Source organism: Halichoeres trimaculatus, unplaced genomic scaffold (assembly GCF_033239565.1).
Source record: "Halichoeres trimaculatus isolate MK-OKI-2021-1 unplaced genomic scaffold, fHalTri1.1 fHalTri1_scaffold_9, whole genome shotgun sequence".
In the NCBI taxonomy this organism is placed as follows: Eukaryota; Metazoa; Chordata; class Actinopteri; order Labriformes; family Labridae; genus Halichoeres; species Halichoeres trimaculatus.
Genome location: NW_027437188.1, coordinates 23,244,409 through 23,261,647, shown reverse-complemented (window position 1 = coordinate 23,261,647; position 17,239 = coordinate 23,244,409). Strand labels below are relative to the sequence as shown.

At 40.1% G+C, this 17,239-nt stretch overlaps 2 protein-coding genes across 2 annotated transcripts in view; both read left to right on the top strand.

The window, feature by feature from the left end:
* On the top strand, window positions 1-4,617 carry LOC141797695 (extracellular calcium-sensing receptor-like). The gene is made up of 9 exons (XM_074679323.1): window positions 1-113; window positions 259-553; window positions 975-1,061; window positions 1,258-1,527; window positions 2,377-2,583; window positions 2,689-2,946; window positions 3,192-3,368; window positions 3,503-3,626; window positions 3,707-4,617. Exons 2-9 carry the CDS (start codon window positions 287-289, stop codon window positions 4,615-4,617), a joined length of 2,301 nt encoding a protein of 766 aa, XP_074535424.1. The 5' UTR covers window positions 1-113; window positions 259-286.
* Window positions 4,618-9,148: 4,531 nt separating this feature from the next.
* The window catches only part of LOC141797865 (uncharacterized), a 28,259-nt gene continuing 20,168 nt past the window's right edge, over window positions 9,149-17,239 (top strand). The window contains exons 1-11 of the mRNA XM_074679552.1: window positions 9,149-9,378; window positions 9,472-9,766; window positions 9,891-9,977; window positions 10,168-10,437; window positions 11,382-11,588; window positions 11,694-11,951; window positions 12,269-12,496; window positions 12,576-12,699; window positions 12,780-13,686; window positions 16,631-16,756; window positions 16,849-17,143. Of these exons, the coding sequence (XP_074535653.1) occupies window positions 9,149-9,378; window positions 9,472-9,766; window positions 9,891-9,977; window positions 10,168-10,437; window positions 11,382-11,588; window positions 11,694-11,951; window positions 12,269-12,496; window positions 12,576-12,699; window positions 12,780-13,686; window positions 16,631-16,756; window positions 16,849-17,143 (3,027 nt within the window). The remainder of the gene's footprint in view (window positions 9,379-9,471; window positions 9,767-9,890; window positions 9,978-10,167; window positions 10,438-11,381; window positions 11,589-11,693; window positions 11,952-12,268; window positions 12,497-12,575; window positions 12,700-12,779; window positions 13,687-16,630; window positions 16,757-16,848; window positions 17,144-17,239) is intronic.

Below are 17,239 nucleotides of genomic sequence, written 5' to 3'. Positions count from 1 at the left end.
GAAATACACAAATCTGGAGATGTGATTCTAGGTGGGTTGTTTGAGGTGCACTTTACCTCTGTTTTCCCTGACTGGACCTACACCACAGAGCCACAGCAACCCAGCTGCAAAGGGTAAGTTTCACACTCACATGTAGTAGGGAGAGTGTGAATCTGTGCAGATTTTGGAATATGATAAGAGAGTCCATGGTGGGAAAAGAAGAATCAAGGTGATGAATTAAATTTGTGTTAATTTAAACTGTGATATTGTGTTTTGTAGATTTGATACTCCAGGTTTCAGACAAGCAATGACCATGGCCTTTGCTATTGATGAGATCAACAAGAACTCAGATCTGTTACCCAATGTGACTCTGGGATACAGCCTGTATGACAACTGTGGTGCACTTGTGATTGGATTCAGTGGTGGGTTGTCTCTGGCCAGTGGCAGAGAAGAGCAGTATTTGTTAAAGGAGAACTGTACAGGGACCCCTCCAGTGCTGGGTATTGTGGGGGATTCTGCCTCTACTTTTTCCATTGCTACTTCCAATGTCCTGGGTCTTTACAAAATGCCTATTGTAAGTGTTTTAGCCTCTTTTCTTCTTGAAATATTGTCCATCTAGTGTGCAATTTTTATTTCACTTTGCTATTTGGGATAAGTAAGACCGAATAAGTAAATATTCTAAACTTGGTTATGTACAGGAAGTTTGATTATTTGTGTTATGAGTTCTCTATTAGTTGTTTGTTGTTGGTGTTCTTGTTCTTGTTGTTTTCACCAAAAGTGGGTGTAGTGTTGGAGTTTCACCAAAAGTTAATGTAGGCAGTATCCCCAAATGTGGCTAAAAGGTTTAAAGTTTTTAAAGATAAAGTATCATGGGTCTGAGAGGCAGAAATGTAATTTCCACATATGTGGACACAGGGTCTTTCCAGTCAAAAAAGTGATTCATTTTGACATAATTAAAATAAGAGTGCAGTTCTATTCTGTGTGTCTCTTTGCAGGTGAGTTATTTTTCCACTTGTGCCTGCCTGAGTGATCGGCAAAGGTTCCCCTCCTTCTTTAGAACGATCCCGAGTGATGATTTCCAGGTGAACCACTTTACTTGAATTAACTCAATAAATTACTAAATCTGTCTCCTTTACATTGGGCACAAACTAATGATTTGCAAACAATGTATCTTTCTTTTACTTTGTGTGTGTGTATTATTTAAATGTGAGTCATTTTAAAGTAATTATTTTTATGCATAACTATTGTATCAGCCAGTACACCAATATGTTATCCTAGGTCAAAGCAATGATTCAGATTCTCAAACACTTTGGATGGACTTGGGTTGGCCTGCTTGTCAGTGACGATGATTATGGGCTCAATGTTGCTCGATCCTTCAAGTCTGACCTGACCCAGTCTGGTGGAGGTTGTCTGGCTTACTTGGAGGTTTTGCCCTGGGACAGTGATCCAGCTGAGCTGAAGAGGATTGTTGATGTGATGAAGGAGTCCACAGCTCATGTAGTCATGGTGTTTGCCAATGAATTTCACATAATTCATCTGATGGATGAGGTAAAATAAAAACTTTTAAAATTTAATAAATTATAAAACATGGCATGATTAAAGCTTCTTTGAGCTGGATTTTAGTAAGAGATAAAACAGACAGGAATCAATAGTGATACCCTCAAATGACTAATAACAGCAAAATAAGACCATGGTTATTGGACTATAAATTGCTCAGGGGTGTAAGCCAAGTGTAAGTCACATGAGTCAAAAAATGCATCATAAAGAGATAAAAACTTGTACACATCACATTCATTTAGAGTGATTTGGTATGTTTATAGTATTTACGGAGAGAACTCTTTACACATAACTTTGATAAGTTAGTATTTCTATATTGGAAGGTTTAAATATAATTACTACAGTGCCTCATATGTGACCATAGTTAAGTTTTGGTTTCACTTCCCTGCATGCATGCTTCTGTAACATTCCACATGAATGAATTAAGTGATGTTTTACCATCAAAGTATCCAATAACACAGCATTTCATTTATTTGTTATACAAGTAACACCTTACTAAAAGTTTGCAAGATCAGCCAAACTATGAAAAAGTTAAATTTATAATCTGGAATATATGGCATATGGTTATTTTATATTTCATGTATTTTCTCTGATGTGAATTAGGCATCATTTGAGATATTAAAGTTATTCTACTGAAGAATCATTTTTAAAAATCCCACAAAAGTAACGTGCATTTTGATTTGAACTGAAGAACAAACTTCAAAAAAATGTATTTCAAATTTACAAAAAGCCTAGTTGGTTAAAATGAAAATAGAATTGTTTGGAGGGCAACATGACCTCTTTATTTTCTTTTTCTGTTAATAAACCTCAAACATAAACCTTCTATTATGTTACAAACAGGTGCTGAGGCAGAATTTAACAGGCCTGCAGTGGATAGCAAGTGAAGGGTGGACAGCATCCACTGTGCTCCAGACCCCAAAACTCATGCCACTTCTGAGGGGCACTCTGGGTATAGCCATTCGACGAGGAGAAATACCAGGACTCAGGGAATTTTTCCTACAAATACGTCCTGACCGAAATGACAATGACCAATCTGAAACCAACATGGTAGGAGAGAAATGTGCCTAAACCATTCACAGTTATAAAAACAAAATAAAATTGCATACATTATCTCAAAATTTTCTCCTGTTTTCCTTATGTGTTGTATTCCAGGTGAGGCAGTTTTGGGAATTCAATTTTGGGTGTAAATTTGCTCCAGTAAGTAAGGAAGCTCTCTGCACTGGAGAAGAAGACTTACAAAATACCAACACCGAGTTCTTGGATGTTTCTAACCTCAGGCCTGAGTACAATGTGTATAAAGCTGTGTATGCTCTGGCTCATGCCCTGGATGATATGATGCGCTGTGTGCCTGGGAGAGGGCCTTTCAGGGGGCACAGCTGTGCTGATTTACAAAAACTGAAGCCATGGCAGGTGTATATCAGTTAAGTACTGGCTAATGCATCTGGGTAATAAGTACTTGTTCTTCCATTACTTCATGTATGAATGTGGGGTTTGTGATCATGATGTTACTGAAAATCACAGAAAAGTAGTAAAAATTACATTTGTTAGCATACACCCTTCATACCACGAATGATGTAAACCTTTTACAGCCAAATTTGACGCCTTAAGTTTTTTTTTTATTTAAAAATCTGATACATCGTATTTTCTATTTATAGTTTGTTCATTATTTACAAAATGTCAACTTCATCACACCATTTGGTGATCAAGTTTTGTTTGATGAGAATGGGGATGCCCTACCAATCTATGATGTCATCAACTGGCTGTGGCTGCCTGATGGAAAAACTGAAGTTCAAACTGTGGGTGAGGTGAAGAGATCAGACTTAAAAGACGAAGTACTAAAAATTAATAAAGACAAAATCTTCTGGAACTTTGCATCAAAAAAGGTATGTTCTGCTTTTTTAGCCAATATCCAGTGTTTGAGATGTTGACACATTTGACTGAAATTTATCATTTTTGCTGCCAACAGCCACCAAAGTCAGTGTGCAGTGAGAGCTGTCCTCCTGGTACTCGCATGGCCAGAAAGAAAGGAGAACCTCTGTGTTGTTTTGACTGCATTCCCTGTTCTCATGGAAAGATTAGCAATAAAACTGGTGGGTTAAGGTGTGAAATATAATTATTTGACTTGTAGAAGAAAATTCTCTGAACCTAACTAACCTCTCCTTTTTGTCAGATTCTATGGAGTGCACCAGCTGTCCAGAGGACTTCTGGTCCAGCCCAAAGCGTGACCACTGTATCCCTAAGAAAACTGAGTTCCTCTCTTATCATGAGCCTTTGGGTATCTGCTTGACAGCTGGATCATTAATTGGTACCTTCCTCTGTGCTTTTGTCATGGGGATCTTCACCTATCACCGCAGTACACCCATGGTACGAGCCAACAACTCTGAGCTGAGCTTCCTGATCTTGGTGGCGCTAAAACTTTGTTTCCTGTGCTCACTGCTGTTTATCGGTCGCCCCAGATTATGGACATGCCAGTTGAGACATGCAGCATTTGGTATCAGCTTTGTTCTTTGTGTCTCATGTATTCTGGTGAAAACCATGGTTGTTTTGGCCGTCTTCAAGGCCTCCAAGCCAGGAGGGGGAGCCACTCTGAAGTGGTTTGGTGCCATGCAGCAGAGAGGAACAGTTCTGGTTCTAACTTCTATTCAGGCAGTAATCTGCACTGTCTGGATTGTCTCCTCCTCACCAGCTCCTCACAAAAACACTCAATACTACAATGACAAGATAGTTTATGAGTGTGATGTTGGGTCCACTATTGGTTTTGCCATCTTACTGGGCTACATTGGATTTCTGGCTCTCCTCAGCTTCCTGTTAGCATTTCTGGCAAGAAACCTTCCTGACAACTTCAATGAGGCCAAATTCATCACTTTTAGCATGCTGATCTTCTGCGCTGTGTGGGTGGCCTTTGTCCCTGCTTATGTCAACTCTCCAGGCAAATATGCAGATGCAGTGGAGATATTTGCCATCCTGGCCTCCAGTTTTGGTCTCCTGGTGGCGCTGTTTGGACCCAAATGTTACATAATCCTGCTGAGACCAGAGAGGAACACAAGGAAAGCAATCATGGGTCGAGCCATTCCCAAGTGATTAGAGTCTCAGCTGGTCTGTAAGAGTTCTTCCACAGTTTAGTAGAAAAGGAGAGAGAAAAGAAGAATGATACTTACAACTGTCTTTAACTTGAATCATGAATAAAGGATAACTTCTGTGGGATTGTAATGTGCTGTGTATCTTATACTGTCTTATCCTGTTGCAGTGTCAGTAGTGAATGTCCAGGACCTGGTCTTGTGTCCAACAAAGTCATGATTTAACAACTCTTGACAAGATTTGTATCATAAAATAACATGAATAAATTATTTTTTCATCCTCTATATTTAATTTCGGAAAGAAAATATTTAATTCCGTTTTTCAGCAAGGGCCTATGTGTTCACCTGCAAAAACCTTCATATGCTATTCGGCATTCTCCTCTTGTCAGGATGCCTTAAGAAACAGCATGATTTGTTGGTTTTACTTTCAAAGATTTACAGCAAACAACAGAAATAAAGACAACCAAAGATAGGACAAGGACAAGTCCTGGTCACACTAATAGAGGTAAGTGCTCAAGTTATCCAACTTGGGGGCTAAAAACATGACTTTTAGCAAGCTAACAGTTGTAGGCTAATTTGCCTCTAAAGTTACTCAACCACTTTTGATCAACATGGGTGGGCTGCAGTATTTTTTCAGCTTATAACACACCTGGACTCCAGACTCCACGCATTAAGTATAGTGACTCGAGTATATCAGTGCACAGCAAGTTCTGTAGAAGACAAACAACCTTAAGATCTGACGAAGTCACATGCTAACACTTATAAGTGATTTTTAAAAAAAACTGCTTTTAAACAGTAACTTACAGACTCAAGCAGCAGAATTCTTTTGACCAAAAATACTTAAAAATAAAATAAAATAAGGGACAAGCAAGGGGAGCTGAGCAAATGATTATTAAGCAAACAAAAAAGAACAACAAAAGGAATACAATTGTTGACCCTAGGTTCTCTTATTGGAAATCCTGGAATGAAAACTTGAGTCTTCCTGTTTCAGTTTAACCGTTTATCGGTCACACACAAAATAGTACAGTGCTGGTCTCTAACTGACTGGAGCTCACTTCCTTAGGCCTCTGGCATAAAGAGCATACTAATAGAGTATATTTCACATTCATCTTCTAGGCCGTAAAACAACACCCCAAACATTAAGTTGGTCCTCTATGCACCCTGCCTGGTACTCTGTGTTGTGCAGCAATATGCACGCTATTACATAGCAGATGTAGCTATCAGCATTTGGCTTACACACCGCCTACCACAGGTGGGTGCTGTCAGCAATAGAAACATAAACAGGATCAGGCTTAAGTGATCCAAACTGTACCAGGCTTTACTGATCTAAACCAGACCACTTGGTAGAAATAGGGCTTGGGTATTCTCAGGGGTCTCTTTATGGGCTCTACACCCTTTGACAGAAGTTAAAAAGCTTCCACCCATTGGCATAAAGTGCTCTTGTGGAGGGTGCCCTTGAGCCGTTTATGGTCTGAATGATTGCATGGTTACAAGCAGCTAGGAGTGGTTCAGGCCCTCAGGCTCCTCACTTGACATACTCACAATTGCAGATGCACTGGAGATAGATGCCAGATATTGCCTTCCAACTGTGAGCAGGTCCTGCCATGCTGGCAGGCACCACGGAATTCCACTCAGAAGATTGTACATGTGTGGGAACCAGGGCCTCCCCGGCCAGTTCGCGGCAAACAACAACAGTCTGTGGTTGACTTGCTGTAGTCTGTGTAGCATTGCAGCGATAAGGAAAAAAAGGGTATCATGGCATACTGAAGAAGATCTGGCCACGGGTGTGCTAGAGCGCCCTGCCCCAAGGGATTTGTCATCTCCATCACCACATCTCCACCTCCAAAACCACACAGAGCAGTGGGTTGAAGACTCCAAAGCAAACAGGTCCACTTTCAACTCTTGCCATATATTTAGTGGGTAGAGCTCAAGTACATTTATGTGATGCATTGCCTCATGTGCTGTCCAAAGCCCTCTCACAGGTCTGCACTTCCAACCTGATGTTAAGGCATTGGTCATTAACACTTCACTTTGTGAGGGTACTATACTCAATGAGACACCTCTGGACAAGAACTCCCCATTTCTCCTTGGCCAAAGAGCAAGAAGACATTGGCTAGACACCCTGACACTTTTTGATCTGTGCAGCCTTGGATTAAAATGCAGGCCACTTGTCCAAGCCTGGAGGAGCCAAAGTTACAGAAAGCCCAGTAGCATTACTAGCATTTCTGACATTACTGACGTTAGCATACCCTTAGGAAAAGGTTATACTGTATTCTCCTTCTTCTACTTGGCGCCTAGTCAGGATTAGTGTTGACATGAACCTGCCAAGCTCCCTGGTCATATGGGCAAACGCCTGCAAGGATGCATCACTCAGGCTCTGGATGGATGTATCTAGACCAGAAGACTGCAGGGTCTATGACAAGGCTATTATCAAATGGGACAGTAGCAATACACCCCAGCATCAGGTCTTAAGACCTCATCAGGTGATGCAATGAGGAAGGCTATAGCTGGTACTACTTGCATCTGGACCAGCCCATAACTGCCCGCATTCTGCATGAAAGCCAGGGTCCTGCTGTCAGAAGTTTGATGCAACAGGGATTTAGGGTCTGTCCACCTGTGGAGCTCTTCAGTGTATGGTTGGGACAGTGGTACAGAGAAGCTTGCCTGTGGAGGGACTCGCCGAAAGAAGGCACTGGCTTGGGTGCTGGAGGCCAGGTCCTCATCCAAGCCCAAGTCCATTACTGGTTTAACAATGGCTGAGGCAGCCTCAAAACCAACCCACTCCACTTATTGTTCTCTGAGGGCCAGTTTCAGGAGCATGAGCAGAAGCATCCACTGCTCCTTGGATCAAACTAGCCCAACAAAACTGGCTACAGGAGGCTCTCATAGACAAGGCATCCTCATCCCAATTAGGTGGGCCCTCTTCTGGACTTGCTGCCCTACTGCTAAGCTGAAGCAGAGTCTTAATCTTAATCTCCGCAAACTTGGAGGCTATCTTATCAACCTTAATGGCTAACCCATCCATCTTCTTAGTTCTCTTTCTGGGTGGAGCACATTCCTGTGGCTTGCCACTTGCCCCACCTCGCCTCTTTCAAGCAGCACCAGATGGAGGCAGCTGGTCTGCAGGCTGCTGTTCTTCCACTTCAACCAGCTGGGCCAGCTTTATATCTCATGGCATGAAACTACAGTTTATACATGGGCTTTCTGACTGCCTTTCCCTCAGGTGTGCCACACCAAGGGATCCAAGGGATCTAGGGCACTCATCATGGCCATCAGATGCATGCAGAGGTGCCATGCATGAAAGGCAAACATGGGATCCAAACATGTTGGACATGGTCACTTATCTGAGTAAAGTTACTCAGGAACAGAAACACTCAGTGTCAACAAACTCCCACAAATCAGATCAAATCAATTCTCTTTTATCTTTGGGGAGTGCTCACAGAAGTTCCGCTTACCAGGCAATCATGCCAGTCCGTCTGCCTTTACCTTATACTAATTTCTCTCTATTTTATTGATTTATTTAACCAGCAGTGGAACCGTTGCTGCAGAACTTTGGCTCTTTTACACAAATAAAAAACTGTCACATCTTGACAAGCAAAAACTCACAGAGTGGTCAATTACAATCAGCTGTGCGCTAAACCATAATGTTATCAATATCACAATTAGAGCGTGAACACTTTTCACCACAGAGTAAAACAACAACCAAAGAAACCCAAAGCTAGGCTCTTTTCAGAATGAATCACTGCCAGATGAAACTGGTATTCTACTAACCTTAGCAATCTTGCGCTAACATTAGCCAATCCGTAATGCGCTGAGACAAAAACATCAGTCAGACAGCTTGGTAAGACAAAACAATATAGCTGATGAGACAAATTTCAGCTGTAGGAGGACAAAAGATCCTTCGCTCCAACTATGGTTACAGGGCTTCAAGCAAAAAGTCTTCTTGCTTCTTTCTGAAACAACCTGCAGCACGTACACCTGGAAGAAGACAAATGTAGGATATCTGAGCTACGTCAGGCATCAAGTCACGTGTAACTTAGTTGATATTAAATACTCGACCTGCATGTGCATGAAACAGAATAATGTTAGGAACTGCCACTTGTGGTGAGAACGAATGAAATAGAGCTTCACCTGTCGCTCTCACTATTAGCTTGGTTTTGTGCTTCTATGAGCTAGCTGTTGTGCTAGCTAACATAGGAGTTGCAAAACCTAGAGCACATTAACCTTCATTTGGGATAACCTTTAAAAACTGTCATAAAATTCTGCATCTTCTCCAGCCACCAGCTAGGTATAGAAAAGTAAATGGCTTATATTTAATGAAAAACTTGCTAACATGACATCACATATGATATAAACTTAATTTTATTGTAATATGTGTATGTGTATTATGTCCTTCCAGTACATCAATGCCCTGGTGGCAGATGTCAAATATTAATAAATAATGATAGAGAGCATGCAATTAGGAACAGCGATCTCTGCGTATAAAAAGGCCTGGTACGATCAAACGAACTTGTTGTGGCAGAGGGGTTGCAGTCATGGGAGCGTTTCATCACACACTTGTTTTGATTTTGCTAAATTTCTCTGTCTCCTCATACTCACTAACTGACTCATTTCCCACACAGTGTAAACTACTGAGCAGGTTTCAGCTTAATGAAATACACAAACCTGGTGATGTGATGCTGGGTGGGCTGTTTGAGGTGCACTATTCCTCTGTTTTCCCTGAATGGACCTACACCACAGAGCCACAGCAACCCAGCTGCAAAGGGTAAGTTTCACTCACATGTAGTAGGGAGCATGAATCTGTTGAATCACTTTTATTTCTCTCATGTTACTTTTGATTGTGTGTTGTGTTCTGTAGATTTGATACTCCAGGTTTCAGACAAGCAATGACCATGGCCTTTGCTATTGATGAGATCAACAAGAACTCAGATCTGTTACCCAATGTGACTCTGGGATACAGCCTGTATGACAACTGTGGTGCACTTGTGATTGGATTCAGTGGTGGGTTGTCTCTGGCCAGTGGAAGAGAAGAGCAGTATTTGTTTGAGGAGAACTGTACAGGGACCCCACCAGTGCTAGGGATTGTGGGGGATTCTGCTTCTACTTATTCTATTGCTACTTCCAATGTCCTGGGTCTTTACAAAATGCCCATTGTAAGTGTGTTTCAGTCTCTTTTTCTCTTCTGTATACTGTCCATAAATAAATACTGTCTGAAAAGTGATTCTTTTTGACATATTTAAATAAGAATGCAGTTCTTTTCTTTGTGTCTCTTTGCAGGTGAGTTATTTTTCCACTTGTTCCTGCCTGAGTGATCGGCAAAGGTTCCCCTCCTTCTTTAGAACGATCCCGAGTGATGATTTCCAGGTGAACCACTTTAGTCAAAATAACTCAATAAAATTACAAAATCAGTTTCCTTCCTGTAAGCCACGAACTAATGTTTTGAAAATGATGTATCTTTTGCTTACTTTGTGTTTTTCTGTTATTTAAATTTTTTAAAGTAACTATTTTTATGCATAACTATTGTATCAGTCATTACACTAATATGTTATCCTAGGTCAAAGCAATGATTCAGATTCTCAAACACTTTGGATGGACCTGGGTTGGCCTGCTTGTCAGTGACGATGATTATGGGCTCAATGTTGCACGATCCTTTAAGTCTGACCTGACTCAGTCTGGTGGAGGTTGTCTGGCTTATTTGGAGGTTTTGCCCTGGGACAGTGATCCAGCTGAGCTGAAGAGGATTGTTGATGTGATGAAGGAGTCCACAGCTCATGTAGTCTTGGTGTTTGCCCATGAGTTTCACATGATTCATCTGATGGACGAGGTAAAAAACAAAACACTTAATTTGTATCAGTTAATTAATGTGTGATGAAGACAAAAAAGACAAATATAAGCCACATTTGTTTGTGATGGTATATTTATGGTATTTCCAGAGAGAACCATTTACATATAACTTTGATAAGTTAGTATTTGTGTATTAGGAGGTCTAAATATTTTCCCTACAGCACCTGTGTCCAGTGTTGGGCCTGTTACTAGTAATAAATTATTCATTACTAGTTACTCTTTTAAAAGTTATTTCAATACTTTGCTTTTTACTTCCTGCAAAAAGCAATATATTTCACTACTAATTGTATAACTTTTCTTAACACCCCACAAAATTTGTAATTTTGTCCCTTCTCCTCACAATTCTGAACTTGTACAAGGCCTCTGAGTGAATGTCATAAGAGAAATTGCCGGGAGGTACTTTCTTTGCAGCCTATGAATGCATGAAAGTTACTGGTTATATTAAATATGCACCTGGGTCAACTGAGGACGGAAGACATAGTTTATGAAATCAATATGCTGATTTAAGCTGAAAGAAACGCACACCTAGGAACCATGAAGCATTCTACCTTGCTGCTGGGCTAATGTGAGCATTGAAATTAATCTGTGGATTGTTGTATTTTGAACCATTTGCAGGTGACAACACTACATAAGTTATGGGAAATTTTTGGGCAAGAAACTGTGATATAATAACTGGAATTTCAAGAGTAATTTGTTACACTACTTTTTTCTACTAGGAGATGAATGTTATTACTGTAACACATTAATTGTAACACACTACTGCCCAACACCATCTATGACCATACTTAAGTTTCAGTTTCTCTATGTGCTTTCCTCTCACCAACTTTTCACATGCACACTCCACCCTTCCCTGCTCTGCTGTGTGTTGTGTTTTATTACCAACTTATTTATTACTGTATATAATACTGTATATTTTGCACACAGGTGCTGAGGCAGAATGTAACAGGCCTGCAGTGGATAGCAAGTGAAGCCTGGACAGCATCCACTGTGCTCCAGATCCCAAAACTCATGCCACTCCTGAGAGGGACTCTGGGTATTGCCATCCGTCGAGGAGAAATACCAGGACTCAGGGAATTTCTCCTACAAATACGTCCTGACCAGAATGACAATGACCAATCTGAAACCAACATGGTAGGAGAGAAATATGACTGAACCATTCACAGCGATAATAAAAAATTAGAATTACATAAATTATCTCAAAATTTTCTCATGTTTTCCTTATGTGTTGTATTCCAGGTGAGGCAGTTTTGGGAATTCACATTTGCGTGTAAATTTGCTCCAGCAAGTAAGGAAGCTCTCTGCACTGGGGAAGAAGACTTACAAAATGCAAACACTGAGTTCTTGGATGTTTCTAATCTAAGGCCTGAGTACAATATTTACAAAGCTGTGTATGCTCTGGCGTATGCCCTGGATGATATGATGCACTGTGTGCCTGGGAGAGGGCCCTTCAGTGGGCACAGCTGTGCTAATTTACAAAAACTGGAGCCATGGCAGGTGTGTATCAATTAATAGTGTACCTTCCAGTGTTTATGTGTAATGAATACTTGATCTTTAGTTACTTACTTACTCATGATGTTATTGTAAATCACAGAATGGTGGCGAAAATTACCTGGATGTAACTGTCATACCAGGACTACTGCAAACCTCTCAAAACTGAGACTTTTCTTTTGAACAAAAAACGGAACATTATTGTATAGTCGATCAATGGCTTGGCAAAAAAGAATCCAGACAGGGTTAGACAAGATCACAATGAAAGTATCAAAATGTCATATAAAGTTATAGACCTGATTAAACTCGTTTTCCATTCATAGTTTGTTCATTATTTGCAAAATGTCAACTTCATCACATCATTTGGTGATCAAGTTTTGTTTGATGAGAATGGGGATGCCTTACCAATCTATGATGTCATCAACTGGCTGTGGCTCCCTGATGGAAAAACTAAAGTTCAAACTGTGGGCGAGGTGAAGAGATCACACTCCAAAAACGATGTACTAATAATTGATGAAGACAAAATCTTCTGGAACTTTGCATCAAAAAAGGTATTTTTTTTTTCCTTTTTCATCCAATATTCACTGTTGGGATGTTGACACATTTGACTAAAATGTATGTCCCAAATAGCCGCCAAAGTCAGTGTGCAGCGAGAGCTGTCTTCCTGGGACTCGCATGGCCAGAAAGAAAGGAGAACCTCTGTGTTGTTTTGACTGCATTCCCTGTTCAGATGGAAAGATTAGCAATAAAACTGGTGGGTTAAGGTGTGAAATATAATTATTTGACTTGTAGAAGAAAATTATCTGAGCCTAACTAACCTCTCCTTTTTGTCAGATTCTATGGAGTGCACCAGCTGTCCAGAGGACTTCTGGTCCAGCCCAACGCATGACCACTGTATCCCTAAAAAAACTGAGTTCCTCTCTTACCATGAGCCTTTGGGTATGTGCTTGACAGCTGGATCAATACTTGGTACCTTTCTCAGTGCTTTTGTCATGGGAATCTTCACCTATCACCGCAGCACACCCATGGTACGAGCCAACAACTCTGAGCTGAGCTTCCTGATCTTGGTGGCGCTGAAACTTTGTTTCCTGTGCTCACTGCTGTTTATCGGTCGCCCCAGATTATGGACATGCCAGTTGAGACATGCAGCATTTGGTATTAGCTTTGTTCTTTGTGTCTCAAGTATTCTGGTAAAAACCATGGTTGTTGTGGCTGTGTTCAAGGCCTCCAAGCCAGGAGGGGGAGCCACTCTGAAGTGGTTTGGTGCCATGCAGCAGAGAGGAACAGTTCTGGTTCTAACTTCTATCCAGGCAGTAATCTGCACTGTCTGGATTGTCTCCTCCTCACCAGCTCCTCATAAAGACACCCAATACTACAATGACAAGATAGTTTATGAGTGTGATGTTGGGTCCACTATTGGTTTTGCCATCTTACTTGGTTACATTGGATTTCTGGCTCTCCTCAGCTTCCTGTTAGCATTTCTGGCAAGAAACCTTCCTGACAACTTCAATGAGGCCAAATTCATCACTTTTAGCATGCTGATCTTCTGCGCTGTGTGGGTGGCCTTTGTCCCTGCTTATGTCAACTCTCCAGGCAAATATGCAGATGCAGTGGAGATATTTGCCATCCTGGCCTCCAGTTTTGGTCTTTTGGTGGCACTGTTTGGACCCAAATGTTACATAATCCTGCTGAGACCAGAGAGGAACACAAAAAAGGCAATCATGGGTCGAGCCATCACCAAGTGATCAGAGTCTCAGCTGGTCTGTTATTAATTCACGGTTTAATAGAAAAGGAGAGAGATTGCATAAGAATACTGCTTCTATCTGTCTTTAATAAAGAACATTCTCTGTGTTATTTTGTATTGTCAACTGTTGGGGTGTTAATGGTCAATGTCTCGGACTTGGGCTTGCGTGTGGTGGAAGACTGAAATCCAAAACTCACGACGAGATTTATATTATAAGATGAAAGTATAAATTCATGTTGTTTTTATTTTTTATGTTGGATTTTGAAAAATGTAAGAATATCTTATTCTATTTAAACAAAGGCTTGCAAGTGTGTTCATCTGCTTAAGCCTTCATATGCTCTTCTTGTCAAGATGTCTTAAGAGACAACATGATTTGTTAGTTTTGCTTTCAAAGATTAACAGCAAAAAGAAGAAATCAAGCAGTACAATATGTTCAATATGTCAAAGAACCCTCATAGTAGTGATGGGAAAAACAAGTTCTTTTCAGTGAACTGAATCATTAGAATCAGTTCAGTAAAATGATTTGCTCAAAAGATCCGTTCACCGAATTTGCAGCTCTGCCTGTGAATCAGATTTTAACAAGCTGAATCACAGTAGAACGTTTAGTTTTGCTCTACTCAATTGGACTGCGGATGTCAAATGAGCTGTGAATTTAGGGGGGTAAAGCGACCGAATGCACTAACAAAGATATTTATTTTTCTTGACTGTTCTGTTCACTTCAATCAGTACACAAACAACTCACTGTCAGTGAGTCATTTAAACAGTTTTAAAACATAGACCAACAGAATTGTCAATAGTTTCTACATGGCCAATTAATTTTTATATATATATATTTTAATGTGACTTTTCATTTGACCTGATTAAAAAATATATATCAATACAACACCTAATTGCATAGGTCTTTTATTTGGGTAATTAAACTATTATTAAGAAAAACAGCTGATGAAAGTAAATCATGTGTAAGTCTTTAAACAATGAGTCTCCTTCTGTCAGTCATTAAGTGAGTGATTTCTATCAAAACTCTCATTCACGTCATTAAAAAAATGAAAGTGAAGGCACAATGCTGCCTCAAACAGTTTGATCTCAGTTCACTGGGTCAGTGAACTGAGTCAGTGAACTGAATATTCTGAATGGGAGCTTGTCCCTCCAAGTCAGTGAGTGAGTGATTCATGTCAAAACTCTTGTTCATTTCGTTCAATGAAAGTGGAAGTGCGAGGCTGCATCAGTTCAGTTTGTGAATCATGTCTATTCAGAATGTTACTGAGTTGACTGACTGACTGACTGACTGGATGGCTGACTGACTGTCTGAACTGAGAAGAATCCCTTCACTGGCTGACTGAAGTGCGAGATTTCCAGTCTTCAGCTTCAGTCACACACAGTTTGCTGCCTGAAACACGATCAGTTAAAACCTTTGAAAGTGGATGTTAAATATGGAATTAGATTTGTGCCAAAAGGAATTTAAAAAAAAAATTAAACTGCAGACAAAAAATAAAAATCTGAGAGATATAATCTAACTGAAGCAAAAATGTATTAGTTGCAATCAAAATATCTGTGTAATTGTGTAAATAACTAGCCTTTTACTTTTCTTATCATCAGTTTTTTCGTTTACAGTTCTCGTTTTTTTCTAACTGATCAGACTTTTGTTTTCAATGTCAGCTTTCTCGTTTGCGCTGCCTGACTTTTTGATTGTGATTTTTGGCACAAACCTCTTGAGTGGGTGGGCTTTGTGAGGAATGCGTCCTCATTGGCTGACTAGTTTTTGGGTGACACCAGTTGCACGGGATGTTGTTCTGTGCGGCAGGTGAGACCCTTTGGATAGCCTGAGTGACAGTAAGCAGTTTAAAATTTAAAAAAAAGTTCAGGATATTTTTCTTTTAATCCGTGTACCATACGTTCAATCATTCAATTGATATCATCAAAAAACAAAACATTGAATAAAGGTTCGTTTTGCGTTTTAACCCTAACCCTTTTTTTTTCTTTTTTGAAATGAAAACAAATAAAAACCCATTTGTTTTTAGATGGAAGTTGAATTACGCACCACAGGCGGATTTTGATTTTATTATTTAATTTTACCGATCATCGTGACCCAGAAGTTGTGTCTTCTCCATCAGGAGAGCGTAGATGATGCCGGTTTGATAGACAGCTACGTTTGGTTCAAAGGAGCTAAACGAGTGAATCTTAAGGATGATAACATGCTAACTGAAAAAAAAAATTGCAAGATCTTTTAGGTATGTTTGTTTTCTTCTAAAATACACCATATGTTTATCGTTAAGTTGCAGAAAATATAAGGGAATAAACACAAGGCCATGGGAAGTAGGGGTGCTGAGAGTGTGGTCTGGTCTTCCTCTGATCCATTTAAAACATGTGCACAGTGGCGCTCTGTCCGGTGTTCGCTGTGCGCTTTCAAGCAGCCAACTCTTCTCTAAAATCTGCATATAAAGGATAATTATTTGGTATTGACCAAACCTCTAGTCTTTATTGGAGATAACCTTTGAAAGGTAAATTAAATTAAATCAAAATTCTGCCGCTTCTCCTGCCACCAGTTAGGTAAAGGAAAGTTAATATCTTATATTTGATGACAAATTTATTCATATGACATCCCAATAAACTTTATTCAACTTGTTTTATTTTTCAGTTGAATAAATGTAATCTTATTGAAACATTTATGTGTGGATTATGTCCTGCCAGTACACCAATGTCCGGTAGCAGATGTTATTAAAATAATATGATTATTAATAAGTAAGTATAGAGAGCATGCAATTGGGAATGACAAAGCCCCATATATAAAAAGGCCTGGTACAAACAAAGGCGCCAGTCGTAGCAGAAGAGTTGCAGTCATGGGAGTGTTTCTTCACACACTTGTTTTGATCTTGTTAAATTTCTCTGCCTCCTCTTACTTGCTTACTAACTCATTTTCCACACAGTGTAAACTACTGAGCAGGTTTCAGCTTAATGAAATACACAAACCTGGAGATGTGGTGCTGGGTGGGCTGTTTGAGGTGCACTATTCCTCTGTTTTCCCCGAATGGACCTACACCACAGAGCCACAGCAACCCAGCTGCAAAGGGTAAGTTTCACACACATGAAGAGGGGAGAGTGAATCTGTTGAATCACTTTTTTTTCTTGTATTACTTTTAACTGTGATATTTTGTTTTGTAGATTTGATACTCTGGGTTTTAAACAAGCAATGACCATGGCCTTTGCTATTGATGAGATCAACAAGAACTCAGATCTGTTACAAAATGTGACTCTGGGATACAGCCTGTATGACAACTGTGTTGCACTTGTGATTGGATTGAGTGGTGGGTTGTCTCTGGCCAGTGGAAGAGAAGAGCAGTATTTGTTTAAGGAAAACTGTACAGGGACCCCTCCAGTCCTTGGGATTGTGGGGGGTTCTGCTTCTACTTTTTCTATTGCTTCTTCCAATGTCCTGGGTCTTTACAGAATGCCTATTGTAAGTGTGCTGCAGCCTCTTTTCTTTTACATATATTGATCATGAATGGATACTATCTTAAAAAGTGATTATTTTTCACAAAATTTAACAAGAGTG